The sequence below is a fragment of the Austrofundulus limnaeus genome, unplaced genomic scaffold (genome assembly GCF_001266775.1).
Source record: "Austrofundulus limnaeus strain Quisiro unplaced genomic scaffold, Austrofundulus_limnaeus-1.0 Scaffold696, whole genome shotgun sequence".
NCBI classification, from domain to species: Eukaryota; Metazoa; Chordata; class Actinopteri; order Cyprinodontiformes; family Rivulidae; genus Austrofundulus; species Austrofundulus limnaeus.
In genome coordinates, this window is record NW_013953098.1 from 133,800 (window position 1) to 153,242 (window position 19,443).

The 19,443-nt window shown below is 38.3% G+C and overlaps 2 protein-coding genes across 4 annotated transcripts in view; one reads left to right on the plus strand and one right to left on the minus strand.

Moving 5' to 3' along the window:
- ppm1lb (protein phosphatase, Mg2+/Mn2+ dependent, 1Lb) overlaps positions 1-5,066 on the minus strand; it is a 25,902-nt gene extending 20,836 nt beyond the window's left edge. Inside the window, exons 1-2 of one of the 2 annotated variants that reach the window (XM_014027904.1) lie at positions 4,669-5,063; positions 4,119-4,480 (exon numbers count right to left, since the gene is read on the minus strand). In XM_014027904.1, the coding sequence (XP_013883358.1) occupies positions 4,119-4,472 (354 nt within the window). In that variant the 5' untranslated portion in view covers positions 4,473-4,480; positions 4,669-5,063. Of the gene's footprint in view, positions 1-4,118 lie in introns of both variants that reach the window. The other variant, XM_014027903.1, reaches the window with a different exon arrangement.
- A 1,011-nt stretch (positions 5,067-6,077) lies between these two features.
- On the plus strand, positions 6,078-17,392 carry nmd3 (NMD3 ribosome export adaptor). 2 transcript variants are annotated; one of them, XM_014027906.1, is given in 16 exon segments: positions 6,078-6,162; positions 6,491-6,572; positions 7,938-8,072; positions 8,862-8,958; positions 9,579-9,659; positions 10,165-10,293; positions 11,905-11,995; positions 13,731-13,809; positions 14,029-14,125; positions 14,444-14,561; positions 15,074-15,219; positions 15,499-15,611; positions 15,816-15,888; positions 16,083-16,189; positions 16,733-16,803; positions 16,964-17,392. In XM_014027906.1, coding segments are annotated over 15 exon segments (1,515 nt in total). In that variant the 5' UTR covers positions 6,078-6,162; positions 6,491-6,528; the 3' UTR covers positions 17,098-17,392.
- Positions 17,393-19,443: the final 2,051 nt, after the last annotated feature.

The window sequence follows — 19,443 nt, forward strand, 5'->3', positions numbered from 1 at the left end:
TATATATATATATAGACAACATTTCTTGATACATGCTGGAGTCTTAGACTAAGATCACCTCACGAAGAAAAATGAATGTTGTAGCCATGCATGGTCAAAACTTGACAATAAAAATTAGTGCAATCTCGTGCAATAAATGCAGAACATCAGAGTATATACTGTAAATGACTCTCAGCTACTACCAAATTAAATTGGAGCTCAATACATGTCAAATTGGCTGATTAGCAGTGGTGGGCACGGTTCTGCTCATCTGCTAACCTGCTATCGGCAGAACTAATATTTTGATGAGCAGTTTAGTGTTTGCATTAACTGTATTAACTAGTAATGGACTTAACTTGACCTTAATAAGTATAATGCATTTTCATTACTGCTATAAATCTTATGATATACATCACTACATCCTCAATATTTTCTGTCAAGTTGCCTTTCACATGCAGCGGTGACATGCTTGATGAAACTGGACTGGAAGAATTGCCTAATCAAGCAGTCTCTGCCACATGCCACACAATGACATCATTCCTAAGCTGAGGCTGAGGACACACTCAATTACATTCATTGTCTTAACTACAGACCAGATACTTCTGACTCATGGTTTCAATTTACTGGCACAAACAGACTTTATTATAAATTTTAAACAGAAACTGAACAAGAATTTGTCAAGAAAAAACAAAGTCCACACTCAGATCTAAAGTAATTTTCCCCCCTGATACTTTGCAGCTGGAATGTCATTAAGTCACAGAGATGAGTTCCAGAGTTTGTTCCAAAATGTTAAAAAGTGAAACAAAACACACATCAACGCTTTAATCTGGGCCATACAAATATTAGGGTTTTTTGTGTTAATAGTGTTTAAATATGAAAACTAAATCAGAAGAAACACCCTTTCACAGGCTGTATTTTTTAACTACTTTGCCCCTCCCATGTCGGCTTTCCTGTTTGTTAGCTGTAGGTCTGCTTACTGGCTGTGTCATAAAACATGGCGGCCATTACCCAGCATGCAATGCAGCATGATTTAGTTTCTTGAATTTTACCCCTAAGAGATCTTAAAGCTTTTATCTGTGATCTATGAAGGATTCTGAGTTGTGTTGACCTACATTATTCACATTATACATTTTGTGCAATGGTTAGGTGGTAGTGAAGCTAATATTTTGGTTAGCTGTGCCCACCACTACTGAGATGTAGCCTGTTTGTGGTGGCGAATGTCAATTAGCTGTGGCAGCCATCTTGAAATGGATTGTCTCCAAATGGTAATCAGCAGCAGATGTATCCAATCACTTCCTGACAGTTTCATTGAAATGCATTTCCTTGATATTTTCCTAACCGACAGAGTTGCCTCTAATAAGCAACAGACATCTTTTTGCCTTCGACTGTGGGCGATAACAATGACAAGAGCTGCAGCACTCAGGAATACAGCATTACGTTTAATTTGGCCAGCTCAATGCACTTGTGTCAAGGAAACTTAACTTCCTGTGATAACAAGTTGTTACTATACAACAAGTGTACTCAACAGTAATGAGTCAAACCACATCTATCTTAACCGTATCGATTTTAATCTGGAGTCGACTACAAACGTGTTATGTTTCATTGTTATGCCTCTCTCTGACAAACAGCTTAAGAAATAAGACTTTCTGGGGGAAAGATGGGCACTGACTGGCAAAGCAGAGATCAATGACCCATTTCAATTATGTTCTGAACTAGTCCAGCCGGCTCTCTATAAAGGTCTCTCGAGTTCGCTCTGCTCCTTCCAACTATAATCAGTTTAGACCAATAAAAATATGGCAGTGTTTCGAACTGRAATTGTGTTTGGTACGATTTTGAGCTGTAAATAAAAAAAGAGCTCTATTACCATTAAAATGAAACTGTCTAGCCTGAGTGAGTGAGAAGTGTGGCAAGAGTCCACTTGTTTCTACATACTCGTTGACAAAAAGGCTAATTTAGCAACCCCCCCCCCCCCCCCCCCCGAGATTGCCCAAACAGCACATCTTGCTTCCTGCTGTGTTGCACCTTGTTGCATATACAGAATTGATCAAATCAGCTGAAGTATTAGCTGACATGGCAGGAGACTTTAGTCCCAACACTGAGCCACCATATTAAAGACAGCCTTCAAACTTCACAGTGCAGCTTTAGGAAATTCTTCAATAATTAAGTTTAACCTGACATGTTCCATAATGAATCAATTTATAAAATTAAATTAGCATTCAAAAAATAAATCACATGTTTTGCAGCAAATAGAAAAGGGAGGAAAAAAGCCAGGACAGAAATAAAGACAGAGAATTTGGCTTCTGTGTCGAGACAGAAAATGATTTCATTATCCTCAACTATGACACGCAACTTTGATTAACTTGATTTTGAATAATACAACTTTTGCTTGTAAGTGGGCAGCACGATGGAGCAGCGGTTAGAGGTCACAGGTTCACCTCCTGGCCTGAAGGCATATCGTCACTGTGTGGGCATGGATTTTCTCCAGGCACTCCAGTTTCCTTCCATAGACCAAAAACATCCATTAGCTTATCGGGTGACTCTAAATCACGTTAAACTCAAGGCCTATGGGCAAAATGTGGTCCGCCACTAGGGCTGTGTATTGGCAAGAATTTGGCGATACGATACATATCATGACAGAGTGGTCACAATACGATATATCCCGATATATTGCGATACTATAAGCAAGGCGATATATCGCGATATAATGCAATTTTTTTTGACCAAAAATTCTATTCAGGGGAAAAAAATGATTCTAATTACATAGGCATGCTTTTGATACATTTAGCTGTGTTCTGCTTTGTATGTATTTTAGTTTATTTGTTTCATATTTCTTATTTCATCATTGTTTTCAATTACTAGACTAAATTTAACAATAAATAGTTTGAAAATATATTTTTGCAGCTTTTAGTTTTTAATATTAATTTACAATATGGTCACCCAACACTTAACAATGGCCTCTACCTCAAGAGGTAGAGGAGCCAAATGGCTGGCTCACTGCTGCCAACTAGTGATCAGAGGCTGAACTACAATATAAAAATGAATGGCTGGCAGGAAAGTTGACATTTTAAACCTTAATAAAAAAAATAGATACAGGGCTTTAGAATATCGATACAGTATCGGGAAATGAAATATCGCGATATTTCAGTYTATCGATATTTTCTTACACCCCTATCCGCCACAGCATATTGTGTTGCCAACAAAAGCTTCAAATATGTAAAAATGTCTTAGAATAAGCTGCTTTAAAGCCAGCATTGAACATAAACTACAGTTCCCTTAATGCATGTTATTTTTTCTGCAAAACGAAGTCATCCTACCACGAGGTAGAGGTGAACAGGGTTGAAAAGTAGCCAGCAACCAATGAAATTCACCATGTCAAATCTCAATTTTGCTGCATTTTCGCCAACTGCTGTGGCCCAGTTGTAAGTGGGAATTTCCCACTTAAAGTTGTAACTTTCAACTGGAACTAGTGGGAATTTATTGTTGGAAATTGGGAGAGTTCAGAATTAAAAACAGAAGCTACTCACCACAATTCAGAGAGTAGAAAAGCTCTTACTTTTTATTCATATTTCTGTATTATTAATTCTACGTTTAGTCAGTCATACACGTAGTATTTTTAAGTGTTGTAAGAGGAAGTGGTATGTAAAAAAATCCTGCAGGATGTAGAGTTCAGTTTGTTTCTCAATGGTGCTCAGGAACATGACTTCAACAAGCAGAGGGAGGGGAAAAGCAGGTAAAATAAATAAAATACAAACATCAACTTGATCAAATAACTTAATATTTGACTGGTAAAAATAAAGTCAAGAGCCTCAACTCAACACAACCTTGGCTGCATTTAATAGGCATCAATATTATTTCGTATGTTTTAGGATTAACTATTTAGTCCTAAGAGGACATATGTTTTGGGCATATCTGAAACAATTAAAACCAGTAATCCAAGCAGATCTAGCTAAATGTACTATAATAATAATAATAATAATAATAATAATAATAATAATAAAAACAACAACAACAACATGAAACCATAAATTTGCCTCTTCACACTGTAGCTGAGTTTAATGAATCTTCTGGTTTCAATACAAAGGGGGATGAGATGAGCAGAGAACCACTGTTTTGCTACAATCTGCACAGGAACTCCTCACCTCTCCTCCGTGGCCATCAAAGATCCCAAAAATAGACGGGTGACTCTTGTTGACGACGTCCGTGAGCACATCGAACCTGTCCTCCATGTGATCCCGCCGGCCTTGGATGGAGTACACCGCCACGTTGTTGCTCCTGAACTCCCAGGTCTTGGAGAACTCCGCGTCCAGGACGTCCAGCCCGCCGAACCGCTCGTTCTGCATCATCTCGGCCACTTTCCCCTTCACCATCTTGACCGCGTCGCGGCTGGACTTCACAATGGTCTTCACCTCGTCCGTGTGGAAGAAGTAGCTCCACAGAGCCAGGCTGATGCACAGCAGGAACAAGGTCTCCGGTCTGAGCAGAAAATAACGCATGATCCGACCTAGAAGAGACAGCAGGGTCATTGTATCCTCTATCATTTATTTGTTTACACGCAGGAAATCACGGCAGGTTGGCGCGCGCGAGTGTCGCTTCGCCCGCAAGATTTCACTCCATCGTTCGCTGTTTTTGTAGCCGTGAAACATTTAAAGGAGCGTTTCACGCCGAGGAAACATTCGGGTTTGCACTCACTGAACAGGTGACTCTGTTTACTGCATTTCAGGACCGGAGCCTCGCAGACACAGAAGGAGAGAGAGAGAGAGAGACCAGCAGCGGGTTCCTTCTAGCTTGTAGCCCCACGGCTGTGAGCCACCGACGACTGCCGCCCGTTGACCATTTGCTGCGGTCCGAGAGGACACCGACACCCGGGGAGAGGAAAGCAGGAAGCTCTCTCGTTCGGACTTTAAATTCAGCAAAGTGTGCGGACTTCGTCACCGGGGTGCAGCCAAGGTTAGGAGCTCTGACCAGCTGAAGTAGTGATATTGCGCGTGCAGAAGCTCGCGCATTCCCGCTGGCCACACACTGCCTGAGCGAGCCTCCGTGCTGCTGTGTTTTCTTGATTGTGCTGCCTTCAGGTGCAGCTCGGAATGTTTTTCAGAGGGGTCGCTGTGGCGATACAGCGCTGTTTTATTTTCGTCTCGTGGAAACAAAAAATGTCACACAAAACAGAGAAACTAAGAAGCCTGTGTGAAAATGAAATTGCAGACATAAATTAACATGTAATACAAATTATCACAAAATGGCATGTCATCGTGAAACAGAAAACACACAAAGAATCAATGAAATGATAAATAATATTTTTGACATTTGAAGTAATTTGTTGGTTCCACAGAAGAAAATACACATGATAAAAAATGCAACGTTTGACATTTTTTATTAGTACAAGAGACTTATGATGCTTTAAGGGAAAAAAGCAACCTCGAGGGTTAAATTAGGGTTAAATTGTCCACAAGCCTGATCAAAACCCCAGATTTTTTCCCTTACAACTAAGTGATTAAGATTATTCCAATGGCACTTGAACGCATCCAAACAACTGCGTGCGACAGGTGCCGAAAGGGACACAGACCCTGCAGTATGATATGAAATTACTTAGTTATGATTGACAAAATAAGTGACTGCTTGCATTGACGAGAGTAAACAATACGTCTCAGTTTGGTCAATAAAAAGGGGTACGTTGGTTTCAATAAATAATAATAATAATAATAAAGAAATTAAAACTTTTAAGGTAATTTCTGGTTTTGCAAACTGGAATTTTGGGTTGTGTATAACTCAAAGGGACGTGGAGTACTTTTATTGTTTTATTTTCTCGTTTTAGMTACTTTGTTTGTGTATTCATTCCATAAACCAAGTTTAAATATTAAAAATGTTTAAAATAGTTACTCTACTCCGGTCTTGATGTTCTGAGCCTACAAAATTATTATCTTATCTCCTAACTTTTGCTAGAATTAAATTAATACACCAATTAAAACGCTATTAATAATGTTTGATTAAAGGTTTTCTTACTTTTTATTATTGTATTTAATTCATATAAAGGTTAACCGGATGCGTGTTAAACGTACTGTGCTTGTGTGCGGCGATTTTTGTTCAGGCAAAAATAAAGGCCAACAAAGATTGTCTTGGGGTCCTGCAGTTTTGCGCAGCCTCCTTGGTCCTCCGTGGTGAAAACGTGGAGAACTGAAGTTGATGGTGTGTTGAAAAAATTTTGAGAAAAACGTCCATGTATTGACTTGTCAGCACAAGGTTGTAGTTATAGTCATCGAAATGATTTGTGCATATTTTTAGTTTGTTTATTCATTATAAGTCTTTAATAATACTCCCGACATTACCAAACTAGCGTCCAATGCTAAATGAGTAGAGATGCTAATTCCACAGGCATCTCACGTCTGTTTGTGGCGCTTGTTTGCCGACAGCGAAAAATAAAAGTATAAAGAACCAAGCTGATGTTATAAAAGTTTCAGTTATTCAGTTTTTTTAGTCTGTAATTGTCACGTTTGCCTTGTCTTTGCTGCCAAAGTTCACGGGGCTTCGGAGATCCAGTCTGTCAAATTGAAAATGGAGTACATGCAAGCTCCTGCTAGCAGCAGCCAGGGTAATATGTAAGTATATTTACTGCTATATAGTTTCAAAACTTTCGTTACTATAATAAAACACATCTCTGCGTTTTGTCTGTATGTTTACTATATATATATATTTTCGCAATGTAAAGTTGTCCCAGGTAATGATCTTTATCTTCTATTTTATCAGGGTTAATGAATGAGTTGTTAGTGATTCTTCCGCTATGAAAATGCCTCTTTTGTTAGGACAAAACATTTTTAAGTACTAATTCAGTGCATCATGGAGGCATTACCATCATTTTGTTGCCAAAGTCACTAAAGTGTGTGAACCTGAGTAAGGACAAAGTGAACATTTATTTTAATAACATACCAATACATACTCAAGTCATCCTTACCCATATTTGTCTGTACAGTCCCAATTTAACAGTTATTGATCAACCACTTAAAAGTCTTCATATATAATAATTCACACAACATAAGTATATAAATCATAGTAATCCACTGAATAAGTATAAACCTAGTAAAGTTCCTGGAGGAACTTTGAAGGGCCTTGGTGTCTATTTTTTACATTTTGATTTGAAATTATTATATGTTAGAGGTTTCACTTTGCAATTTTTATACTAAATACAAGCTCAGTATGTCTTAAAATGGGTGTGTTACTGACAATTTCCCTTTTTAGCACATTCCAACATACATTCAGTTAAATCTATTAACGTGTAATTATTTATTAATTATATCAGGATTTTCTTCATATAAATATCTTCTGAACATCTGTAGCTTATATTGTGTTTTGGTTGATGGGACACAATAAAAAAAAACTGTTTTGTTGAATAGCTTCTGTTTAAATATATTTATTATTAGAATGTTTTCACAACAATGCTGAGTAAATGGAAAGCAACATATATAAGTGTCAGCAAGGGAAAAAAAGCATGAAGCGGCATATTTCTTCCCAGTATGCACTTTGTTTGCAGTGCATTTTTTGCTGTGTTAAAATAAGGGTGCATGCTCTGACTAGAGAGCTGGAAAAGTAAAATATGCACAAAAAATGTGGACATTTCAGTTCTTCCCTCAAAGCATTTCTATTGTGTGACTAAAAATGTTTGGAGACTGATGTGAGAAAACAGCTTTGATAGAAAGTAGCAGTGTGTTTTTTTCCAAACATCATACTGTTACAATCTCAGAAGCAGGAAAAATTAGTAAGCAGTCAACTCGTGTGTTCATCAGTCATAAAAACTACAGCTTATTGATACTGAAAGACTGTAAATAAACTGTAAAAATTATATTTAAAGTAAACACAAAGACAAAACACAGAGATGTGTTTTATTAAAGTAACAAAATATTAATCTGAGAGTTTTGACATGTCTTCCATTGTTCAGAGGTTTAACGGTTGTTGTTTGTCTTCCACAGCCTGTGCTGTACCTGCGGTGTCCCCGTCCCTCCCAACCCTGCCAACATGTGTGTCGACTGCCTGCGAACTCAGGTCGACATCTCAGAGGGAATTCCCAAACAAGTCACAGTACACTTCTGCAAGCAGTGTGAACGGTTTGTTTCATTCTTTTTCTTGTTCTTTACATCTACACCTCACTCCTGTGATGTAACACAACATAGTAGGGGTGGGCGATATGATCAAAATTTTATATCACGGTATTTTCAACATTTTCACCGGTTTCACGGTATTTGACGGTATTTTTCTTTTCATCACAGCTCAGCTGATAATAAAATGTACAAACCCTGCTCATACATGTCAACTTGTACGGATTGTCTGTAAGTTATAAGGATTTAACGTCATTTTGCAGGTATACAGACGTATAGAGCAATCTCACGGATCTTTTCAATTCTTACGGATTTTTTCAAAACCTGATTTTCAAATTTATCTAACATGTCAGAGCCTGTAGGATGATTTAAAAAACAATAAATAACATCAAACAGCCATCTTTTAACCTGTTCTGCCGCTAGAAATAAGTTTTGAACTTTTTCCACAGTCCTCTCCTCCTGCTGCTCAGCGGGCGCTTTCATGTCCGCAGCGTCAGTCAATATAAGCAGCAGAATCGCCACCCGCGGCTGCAACTAGCTGCTCCAAACATTAGCATGCTAACGCACATAGCAGTGCAGCAAGGAAAAATGTCCCCCGGGAAACAACGGTTCACTGGCGGCCGTGACGAAACGTTCCGCTATTTAAACCGGAATGTCCGGTATTCAAAAAATTCATATCATAACAAAAATAAAAACCGGTATTCGGTACAAAACGGTATACCGCCCAGCACTACAACATAGGAGTGTTTCTCTTATTTAGCTGAAACTTTAAAACTTTGACATCTGTCTTTCCTGCAGGTACCTTCAACCACCAGCCACCTGGGTGCAGTGTGCTCTGGAGTCCAGGGAGCTGCTGGCTCTTTGCCTAAAAAAGCTTAAGAGCTCAATGACCAAAGTAAGATGGAGTCTAGCTGATTCTCACCAGAAGCAATGGCATGAATCTGCACAACTAAAAGTGGTTAAAATCTATGCAGACAATGACTGGCTTAGTGTAAACTTATAATATTGCTTTATTTAAAGTAGAAGAAACATTGCAAATTGCAAAAGAAGTCATTTTACCTCTTTACTTTTGATTTTCATTCTGATTTTATTGTTTACATGTACAAACAAACACATAAATCCAGTATTTTAATTACTATGATTGACAAATTAAAAAAAACATGATGGACTGTGATGGACTTGCGACCTGTCCAGGGTGTACCCCGCCCCTCGCACTGTGACTGCTGGATATGGGCACCAGTGACCCACGCGACCCTGAAAAGGAAGAAGCGTGTACAGAAAATGGATGGATGGATGGACAAATTAAAAAAAACATGTCCTTCAAACAAACCATTAAATTTAATCTACATACATTGAGTGGTTTGGTCAAAAAGCATTACATTTATAGAAATCTTTGCAGATATAGGTTGTCTTATTTCTTTGACGTGCTGTGATGATCAGCTGCTGTGATGTGTTATGTTAGTATTCACTCAGCTCGCTCCATTTTGAATTCAACGCTCACTTTTCTCTCCACAGGTGCGTCTCATTGATGCTGGCTTTCTGTGGACCGAGCCGCACTCAAAGAGGATTAAGATGAAACTGACCATCCAGAAAGAGGTAAGAAAACGGATAAATGTGGGAAAGTGACATTCAGACTTGAGATTTAAACAGATCAGTCACTTGAGCTAGGTAATTGGTTTTGTTGTTTAGATAGTGTATTTGTGTTTCTCTCAGGTGCTGATTGGCTGAGGATTGTCTTTGAATCATATAATGTTTAAGTGTGTGTTTTATTTCAGACTAAACATGAAAATAGTTCTGCAGACGTGTAATAAACACATTAATCAAAAGTTGTACACCGCAGGGCAACAGATTTGTCTTTTCTTGGCTGAGAGGAGGAAAGTTTTGCATTTGGCTGTTATCTCATCCCCTTGACCTTTAGTGAGAACTTGAGCCATCAGGCTTCTTGGTGCCAACTCCTTTGTTTGTGCTGATGGAGAGCCTTTTTATTGCTTTTTCCATTTTTTGTCTTCTTCTCTAATTGTTTGGTAAATAAATAATTTGAAGCGCAGTATTTGAATGCAGCTACAGCTTGTTTACCGTTCTGCTGTGTTTTTCTCTCCAGGTGATGAATGGCGCCATCCTGCAGCAGGTGTTTGTGGTGGAGTTTGTCATTCAGTCCCAGATGTGTGACGACTGCCATCGTGTGGAGGCCAAGGACTTCTGGAAGGCAGTCATCCAAGTTAGACAGAAGGTGTGTATCACTGGTCTGCTGGTGGTGAAATGTCTATCAATCTATGCTCCACACAATGATAAATTTGAGGAGAAATATTCCTCAAGGACTCCACATCATGGCCTGCGTATGGTGGGGAATCAAGTCAGCTTCCCTACAAATGTACCACAACCACCTCAATGGATCACTTATATAAATGTAACTTACCAGTTTGAGTACGTTGTTGGTGTATATAAGTTTATTCAATAGATACATTTGTAAATCTGCTTGTTTTTGTAGATAAAATTCAATAAATCTGTGGTAAATGTACAACAAAATAAACAAACTTAACTGCCTGTAGGGCTTCCACAAACGATTATTTTTATAGTCGATTAATCACCGATTATTATATTTTGATTAGTTGACTAATAGGATCGTACGTTAATTGAATATAAAACATACAGCTTATCGCGCCAGAATGCAGCTGCTATTATATAACCATGTTTAGATTTTAGCTGTATGCTAACTAAAAATAATTGCTGTGGAAGGTATGTTCTGCTCTGCAGATATTACACAGGTTTCTCTTTCATTTTCTTAAAATGATCCCACACTTTTGAGCTCCGTTGCTGGGTAGCCATGATACCAGAGCCTGCCTGTATAATGTCTTGTGACGTCCACGGCCTACCCCAGTTACCACTACTGCGCATGTGTGTCAAGGACAGAAAGACAGATGTGGCAGTGGAAGGTGTCAAAGCAGTTTGGAGAGAATAAAACGACTAATCGTTTTATTAAATTAGTCATCGACTATTTTAATAATCGATTAGTCGTCGACTAATCATGGCAGCCCTAACTGGCTGCGCAACATTTGCAGCCCAACTAACAAAATGCAGGCAGAGTTTGTGCTGGATGTTTCACCCAGAGATTGCATATAGGTTGTCTTGAAACTAAGATGAGACAAGCTTCCCTGCTGGCTGATTTTTCTACAAATTTTAAGACCTGCCTCCTCCATGCAAACAAACAAGACGTTGTTAAAAAAATAAAAAACATCTCAGATAATTGTTTTCACTCGTTTGTTCATGTAGTTCTTTCCTTGATGCTAGTTTATGTGCAAAAATAAATTTTCAAACATGTTAAACTGAAATAAGTATCTTAAAGTAAAGCTCATGTGACACCATGTGTTGGAGGATTAGGCTGGACTAAAAGACCCACATTTAGTGCACAGTGGCTTTGGTACTTTTAGTGTTTTTATGTCTGTTTCACATTTATGTTGTCAGCTGTAAATGACAATCTCAGCTCGCTCTGATCGTCCCTAATTTAAACACGCAGTTGAACGCGTCACTCATCACTTCTACCCGGCTCATCGCCCAAGTGATTGAAAAGGAATGCACCTGTAGTCTGTAGAAGCTATCTTTGTAGTTTTAATGAACATCATGCTTGTAGTGAGCAGCTTTTGTTTCCTAACTATGATTTGTCCAAACTTAATTTGCTGTGAAATAAAAACTAGTTATTTAAATGAAATAAATCACTGATGTTACACCCTGGAGCTCTTTTCCTAGGTCAAGGTGTCAACATGTTGTAGGACAAATTAAATTTAATGTCAAACATGAATACGATTCTCAGAATAATGTATTTTCTTTATTTTTTTATTTCCAGACTGTTCATAAAAAGACATTCTACTATCTAGAACAGCTGATCCTGAAGCATAAACTCCATCAGAATGRTCTCAACATCAAAGAAATTCATGGTATGTAGACCTTTTTGTTAATTTCTCATGAGAGATCATATAAGGCTATGTTCACACTGCAGCTCTTAATGCTCAGTTATGATTATTTAGCAGAAATCAGATGCTTTTGCATTGACATTCACATTATATTTTACCTACATTACTGAGGTGGAAGTGAGTGGATCGATCCACTAACCTCAAGTTTTTCTGTTTAACTCTTGTAGCTCCACACGTCTTCAGCTATAGAACAGAAGTCCAGTTGCTTTGTCTTTTTTCTTTAGTTTTCCATGTCCTGGATGACTGAGAATCCACAGAATCATACAATAGTAAAGTCGAGCGGTCGCAGACCGCATCGATCCTGAAGTTTTATTTTTGGAGCAGGAGCGACATGCTGGAATTAAAGTATCGATCCAGTAACTTCAGTATCGATACGGTCCAAGACGAACATTAATATCATACATTTCCATGGATTCTCAGTCATCCAGGTCACGGAACATTAAAAGAAAAAAGACGAAGCAACTGGACTTCTGTTCTACAAGATTTAAACTGCACCAGGTTAGAATCAATATTCTAAATTCTTGGATTGATCCCCCCACCACCTTACTGACTTAGAAGTCAGATGAAATGAGACACGAGGATTCAGTCTGCAGTAGGGTTGGGCAATGTTGGCAAAAAAGTTAATCACGATTAATTGTGGTATTTAGCTGATAACGATTAATTTGACGAGTCCCTGGTCTCCATATCCTGGTCACGTGACCAATTTATAAATTACTCTAGTGGGAAAGATTTGCTCTTCATAAAAAATCTGTTCCAAATTGTGTGAAAAGTACAGACTTCAGGCTATACATCAAATTTTCAATTATGTTGATAGACCAAGTAAAAACTCAGTAATGATAAATAAATTACAGAATTTTTTTTTTAATGTTTCTCATATTTGAAGTAGAGTGACCGGGGAAATCTCCAGTCAGTCTGCTTGGTGGCATTAACTGTATTAATTGTCAAGTCCCAAAAAGTAATCGATGTTTTTCTGACGATTAATTGCACACGATAAGATTATGCCCAACTCCAGTCCGCAGTCACTTCAATAACAGACAATTTTTGAGTTTTGACAGTCATGATAACAAAAATTTAATTTGGGTCGCATTTGCCTGCCTAGCAACGTAGACTAATAGAAGAGAGATGACTTGTTTCTTAAAGCTTTTAATCAGACTGAGAAGTTGGAGAATTCCTCGGTTTACCATCAGTGGGACTAATCCAGAATCAAGTGAAGCAGAGCGTAATGATGTGTCGTGTGTTAATTACCTCTTCCTGTAACTGGCAGCAAGCTGTGCACGCATGTTTGTGGTTGCCGAACACTTGGTACAGCTGGCCTCAGGGAGGTGTGTGTCTAATCAGAGTCCCGTAATCAGAGCAGGCACTTCATACCAGTTTCTTACCAGGCAAACATGCAAAGCTCCACTCCAGCAGATGCACACTGTGACAGCTCGGCAGCAGCTGCACGTCCTCCTGGACAGGATTGTAAAGTGGAATTTGGCCCAATACTATAAACTAAATTCTGTCCACATCGAGGCAGGACTTAAAAGCTTCTTGAAGGTTTCAACATGTGGTTGCCATATTTTCTGCGCTCCTCACCCGCTTTCTCGTAGATTGTTTGCACGTGTGAGAGCTCTGAAAATAGTGCTGACCCGACGCACCGCACCTGTGATGAATTTATTGGTGGAGTGTGTTTGATGGTGTTGCTCTTCTCTCCTCGTAGACGGGATTGATTTTTACTARGGCTTCAAGCAGCATGCACAGAAGATGGTTGACTTCTTGCAGTGCACTGTGCCCTGCAGGTGAGGAACCTTCACACAGACTGATTTGTATTCAGAACTTATGTTTTCCATTAAATTACTGTAATTTAACACAACTAAAACAATTAATAACGTTATATTTCTGAGAATGTTATGTTCTTTTACATTTAAGTGCATTTTTGACTTTTTTAATATACAGTATGTTTGATTTGGAAAACAAGGTTTGTGATGTCATAATATTTGTTTTTTTATTTTTCTCAGGTGTAAAACATCTCAGCGCCTCATCTCTCATGATATTCATTCTAACACCTACAACTATAAGAGCACTTTCTCTGTAGAAATCGTTCCTGTGTGTAAGGTATACAACAGTTTTATCTGATTATTGTCCCTTTTCAAGTTTTGTTTGAATTTATTGTTAAAAATTAAATGTATCCAGAACTGTAATTGCAGACCTTTATTTTGTAGTAGAAATGTTTTGATCTGTTCATATACAGCTGGAAAGCTTTTAAGGATTTTACTTTTTATTAGTTTTTATTAAGCCACTCGTGGCTTAGCTGTGTTTTGACAGTCCTGTTAAATGATAATACACTTTCACTAAAGAGGTGAACTATTATAAACATTTTTTGTTCTTTGTGGTCTCAGTTTGAAAGTTTTCCGTTGGTGTTTTTGTTTTCAGGACAATGTTGTGTGTCTTTCACCGCGGCTGGCGCAGAGCCTGGGGAACATGGGTCAAATCTGTGTGTGTCTTCGTGTCACCAGCACCATCCACCTCATCGATCCTCGCACGCTGCAGAGTAAGTTTACCTCCAGCTTCAGCACCAATGCATCCTAAAGACACTCAGCTTCAGCTCCTTTTGTTGTGGCTCATGTTAGCTTCATATTAACTATAATTGTGTATTAGTTCACTGTAGTTTAAATCATCCTCCTGCTTCCACAGCACATTCACAATCAACTCTTTTCTTTCAAAATTCTTCTTGCATTTTTTAGCAGTATTAGTTAAAGTCTTTTCTTTTTGCAGGGTTCTCAAAAAAATCTGAGTTTTTGCAGCAGGACGTGTTTTTATTACACTTCAAAGAACAGGATGTTTTAGTTTACTAAACTATTGGAGCTGGATGAAATGCAGAAATGCTCTAAAGTTGGTTCAGCAGATTTACTGTGAGTCAGTGCGTGTGCAGTTTATTTGTAGGGTAGATAGTAAGTCTTTTCAGTAGGATTTCTTTTGATGTTGAACAAAAAGGACAATTTAATTCTGTCGTCTGTGTTCTGATGTCTGTTAGTCGTTCATAATGAATTCCTGGTTGATTAGTTGCGGAGGTGGACGGGAACACGTTCTGGCGCAATCCCTTCAGCAGTCTCTGTAGCCCACGGCAGCTGGAGGAGTTCATCGTTATGGACATCGACATCATCCGGGACCAGAAGCTGGGTGCCGGGGCCGGCATGAGGTCCAACAAGGTGAGGCGGTGTGTGTGCTGGTGCAGAACAGATTGCATTATGGGGGGCAGGGGGTAAAATCAATAGCAGACCATTACACCGATCCTGAACCTGTGTGCAGAACTCAGGCCAGGATGAGAAAACCACTCAGGAGTTCCTGTTTTTCCTCTTTCCATATGTTGAACCATCACTGATGGCATCGTCTGAACAAACGGATATAAAAAATAAAAACAGGAGGAATGTTTTCTTACCGGCTTGATGCTATATTTCTATTCTTTTTTGTTTGTTTTTGTGTTGCAGCACACCCTGGCTGATGTGTGGGTCCAGAAAACATCAGAGATGGATACGAGTCAGCAGTACCACTGCCGCACCTACCTGGGCCACCTGCTCAACATCGGAGACCTGGTGCTGGGGTGAGTGGGCGCAGCTGATGGGAAGTTTTGAGCTGTGGGTTTTTACCCTGAAGCAGTTCTGGGATGTCCCTCTCTGCTGTGCTTCTGCCTCCAAAACACCTCTCAGCAGAGGAAGTTTTCTTCCCTCACAGTTATTAGAGGCTCCAAAAAATAAAGTTTCAAAAAGTTCTTCTCCTCATTTCCTCCTCGTCTCCTTCTCTTCAGGTATGACTTTGCCAACTCCAACATTAACGATGAATACCTGAACAAGATGAACTCTCATCATATTCCTGATGTGGTAAATTCAGCTGCACTTCTCTGTAAAAACTTCAAAACCCAAATTATTTGTTTAGTGCCTTCTTGTTCACTTTATTAACACTGACCTCTAGTGGTAAATACTGATGGACAGCCGCATTTGTACAAAATAACAGGGCAAAATGAAACAGTTTGTTTTGTTTTTAATATGTACCTTTTCCATGTTGACTTTTCAAGGTGCTGATCAAGAAGAGCTACGACCGCAGCAGGAGAGTGAAGCGCAGGAACTGGAAACTGCAGGAGATGGCCAGAGACCGTGAAGGCATGGATACAGATGATGAAAGGTAGGAGCATGTGTCGCTCATGTCATTCTCTTTATTGAATGACTTAAAGATTGTTTTTCCACGTCTTGCTGTCGTTTAAAACACATTCCTGCCGTACATCATCATCAGATGAACAAGGTTTTTGTAGAGTTGCTGCAGAATGATGTGAGATTACAGTGGATAAAACAAATTCTAGGTTTTGAGAAGTATTACAGATTAATAATGTGTATTTAGACTGGTTCTGTTACTCAGGAATAATTAACATCATTCATTAGGTGCAAATAATTTTGATTAACTGAGAATTTTTTTCTGGGATTTTAGTGGAATATAAAAACAATCGTTTTTATAAAAACCTCTTCAGAAAATATTAGATCTAGCTCAGACTACAACATTATCATTTTGTTTCTTTAAAGAATCTTTAAATTAAGAATTTAAAACAAGAAAATCCAATAAAGATTCATTTTTTTAGTGTACAGTGCTAATATTAAAATTAGTGAACATTTCTTGTTTGTTTTGTTTCGTTGTGAAGTGAGTTGGTCCTCATTTCTGTTTTTGTGTTTTTAGACAATACCAAGACTTCCTGGAGGACCTGGAGGAAGATGAGGCTTTGAGGAAGAATGTCAACATCTACAGAGGTGAGCAGGTTTTATTGTGTAACTTTTTAACATGTCGGACTGTTGCACTCTTTCAGAAAACATCTGCTTATTTTTCTGACAGAACTTGTGTCACTTTGTAAATTATAATTTTTTTTGGATAGTTAATGAGCAGATGCCAATTTCTTTCTTTATTTCTCAGATGCCTCAAAGATCCCAGTGGAGAGCGACACGGACGACGACGGAGCGCCTCGTATCTCCCTGGTGGAGATGCTGGAGGAGCTCAGTCTGAATGATGCCACAGGAGGAGAGGGCGCTGACATGATGACAGAGTAACCAGCTGCTTCTCTGCCGCCTGGCGTCTACAGCTGATATATCTTATTTCAGATCTGATGATATAATCACAGAAGGTCTGATTTTGACTTAGCAAAGTGAGCACTCATTAGGTTTGGGAATTAAAAGAGAAAAAACATCAAGTGTGATGACTGACGATCGTAATAAATTGGGACTTTCTCTACAGCAAAAATAATTTTCTCTGGCCTCTTCTACAGCACATATTTTCATATAACTTCTTTGATTGATACAAAAATGGAGTTCTTCTAATAAATATTTGCCTTCGCTCGTCAACACATTTTCTTGCTTGTTTTCTATCAACGTCCAGCAGAGGGAGCTTAATGCTTGGGGTGGAAAAAAAGGTTAAAAAATGGCCACTCTTGTCGTAACTGGAGTCAAATCAGATAATGGTGTCATTTGGTTACTGTGGGGAATATTCAAAATCTCAGCTGTGGTGTGTGTTTAAAGTGCAGCCTGCGCTCTGAAGTCTGTGGAACCTTGAGATATAAATAAAATTTAAATATGCTCCAAACGGCGCTGCTATTAACAATCTCCCACCTGCAGGTCGTAATAATTTATTGGAAGGAGCATGCACAAAAACACTTCATCACTGGCATGTTTATATTTTAACACCTGTAGGGCAGTACAATATGCAAATATCCAAAAACACAATCAATTCTCCCTGGTGTGAAGAAAGTAAATTCATGTAAATTTACACCCTCAGGTTAGTTTACATTGATTAATGGGATTTTTAACTTTAGCTGTTGGTTTTTGGAAGGTAGCCAATAATACATGAGTGTTTACAAATCTCAGTTTGGGAAAGAAAAAAAAACATTTATTTTTACCATTAACCTTTGAATTTGGAACATATAACAACCCAGCTGCAGTAAAAATAGATAAAGGTTTTTATTTTTTAGAGCTTTTTGTTTATTTATATACTTTTTCTGTAAGGAATACTCCAGTGGAATGCGTGTGTATTACAGGATGTATTCTAGTCTTTGTGGCATGTCTCGCATCTTAACTTGAGGAGGGTGTAGGAGGACCTGTCTCCTTTTTCACAAACCTGAGCTGGTTTTTAGCCGTAATCAGATCTACTTGGGAAAGTGAGTGAAGAGAATCCACAATGCTAGTATGTGTGCTTGCATGCGTGTGCGTGTCCATGTGTTTGTGTGTGTATTTCAGCCTGACTTCCTCACCAATTTATTTTTTTCCTCTAATCTGAGCCCTTGTGATTAAAAATACTTTAAGCCTGTGGTTCACAAAATGCGGTACAAATACCACTGGTGGTACTTGGAATCCTTTCTAGTGGTACTCAGAAAATTTGTTTGAAACTATTCACAAGATTACAACTATTTACAAGTTAAATAACAAGCAAATAACCACAGTTTGCCTAAGTGTGATGTAAAGCTAAAAAGAAAAATAAAAAGTAGAGAAAACCAAATAATTGGTGTTTTAAATTATGATTTTGGCTTCATTTGGAAACGTCTTGAAACAAATATTTTTGAGAACCCCTATGGAAACTACTAGTGTATGGTAAAGTTTGTATAGTGCAAGCATCATTTAGTGTCCATGCATCATTTGCTGTAGGGCTCTGCTGATGCAAGTGTAATTTTAAGTCTATGTAAAGCAGCAAGAAAACGATTTAACGTGCTAAAATTTGTATTCAGTTGTGGTTTAGAAAAAAAGTCAAGACTGCAGTGAATGTTTTCATCTATCTTAAATTGTAGCCTTCAACCAGTGTTAAAACTCTGGTTTAGTCAATTTGCATGTTGTTTGATATGGATATGAATACAAGCATGCATTATAGGTGGTACACAGCTCAGTATTTTCTGAGGTGGTAAGAACCTACCAATTGGTCATACTCACTTTCAAGCAAATTTCTTTCAAGTGTGATTTGAAAGGCTTTATAAAACTGATTTAAGTAATCAGTGTAGCACCGCAGCTGTTTGAAATTCATGTAAAAACTTCAGGTGGTCATTTCTTCTACAAAACCTTTAACAAAGATCCACTCCAAGTTCAAAGCCGTCTTTCTAACTCTAACAAAATAGCAGTGTATCCATGCGTAACACCATTGTGCTTCATCAGCTGTGCCCTTGTTTACYCACCAATAATTCAGCGTCAGAACTAGCAGGTCAGCAAAATTAATTTTTAAGGAGATAAGATGCCAAAACTATATATCTAATTGTTCGTAAAATGAGAAGGGAAAAGGGATATCCTGTAAGGAAAAAGAAGAAAACAATACAGGAATTTCTTTCTTTCTTTCTCTTTCTTTCTTTCTTTCTTTCTTTCTTTCTTTCTTTCTTTCTTTCTTTCTTTCTTTCTTTCTTTCTTTCTTTCTTTCTTTCTTTC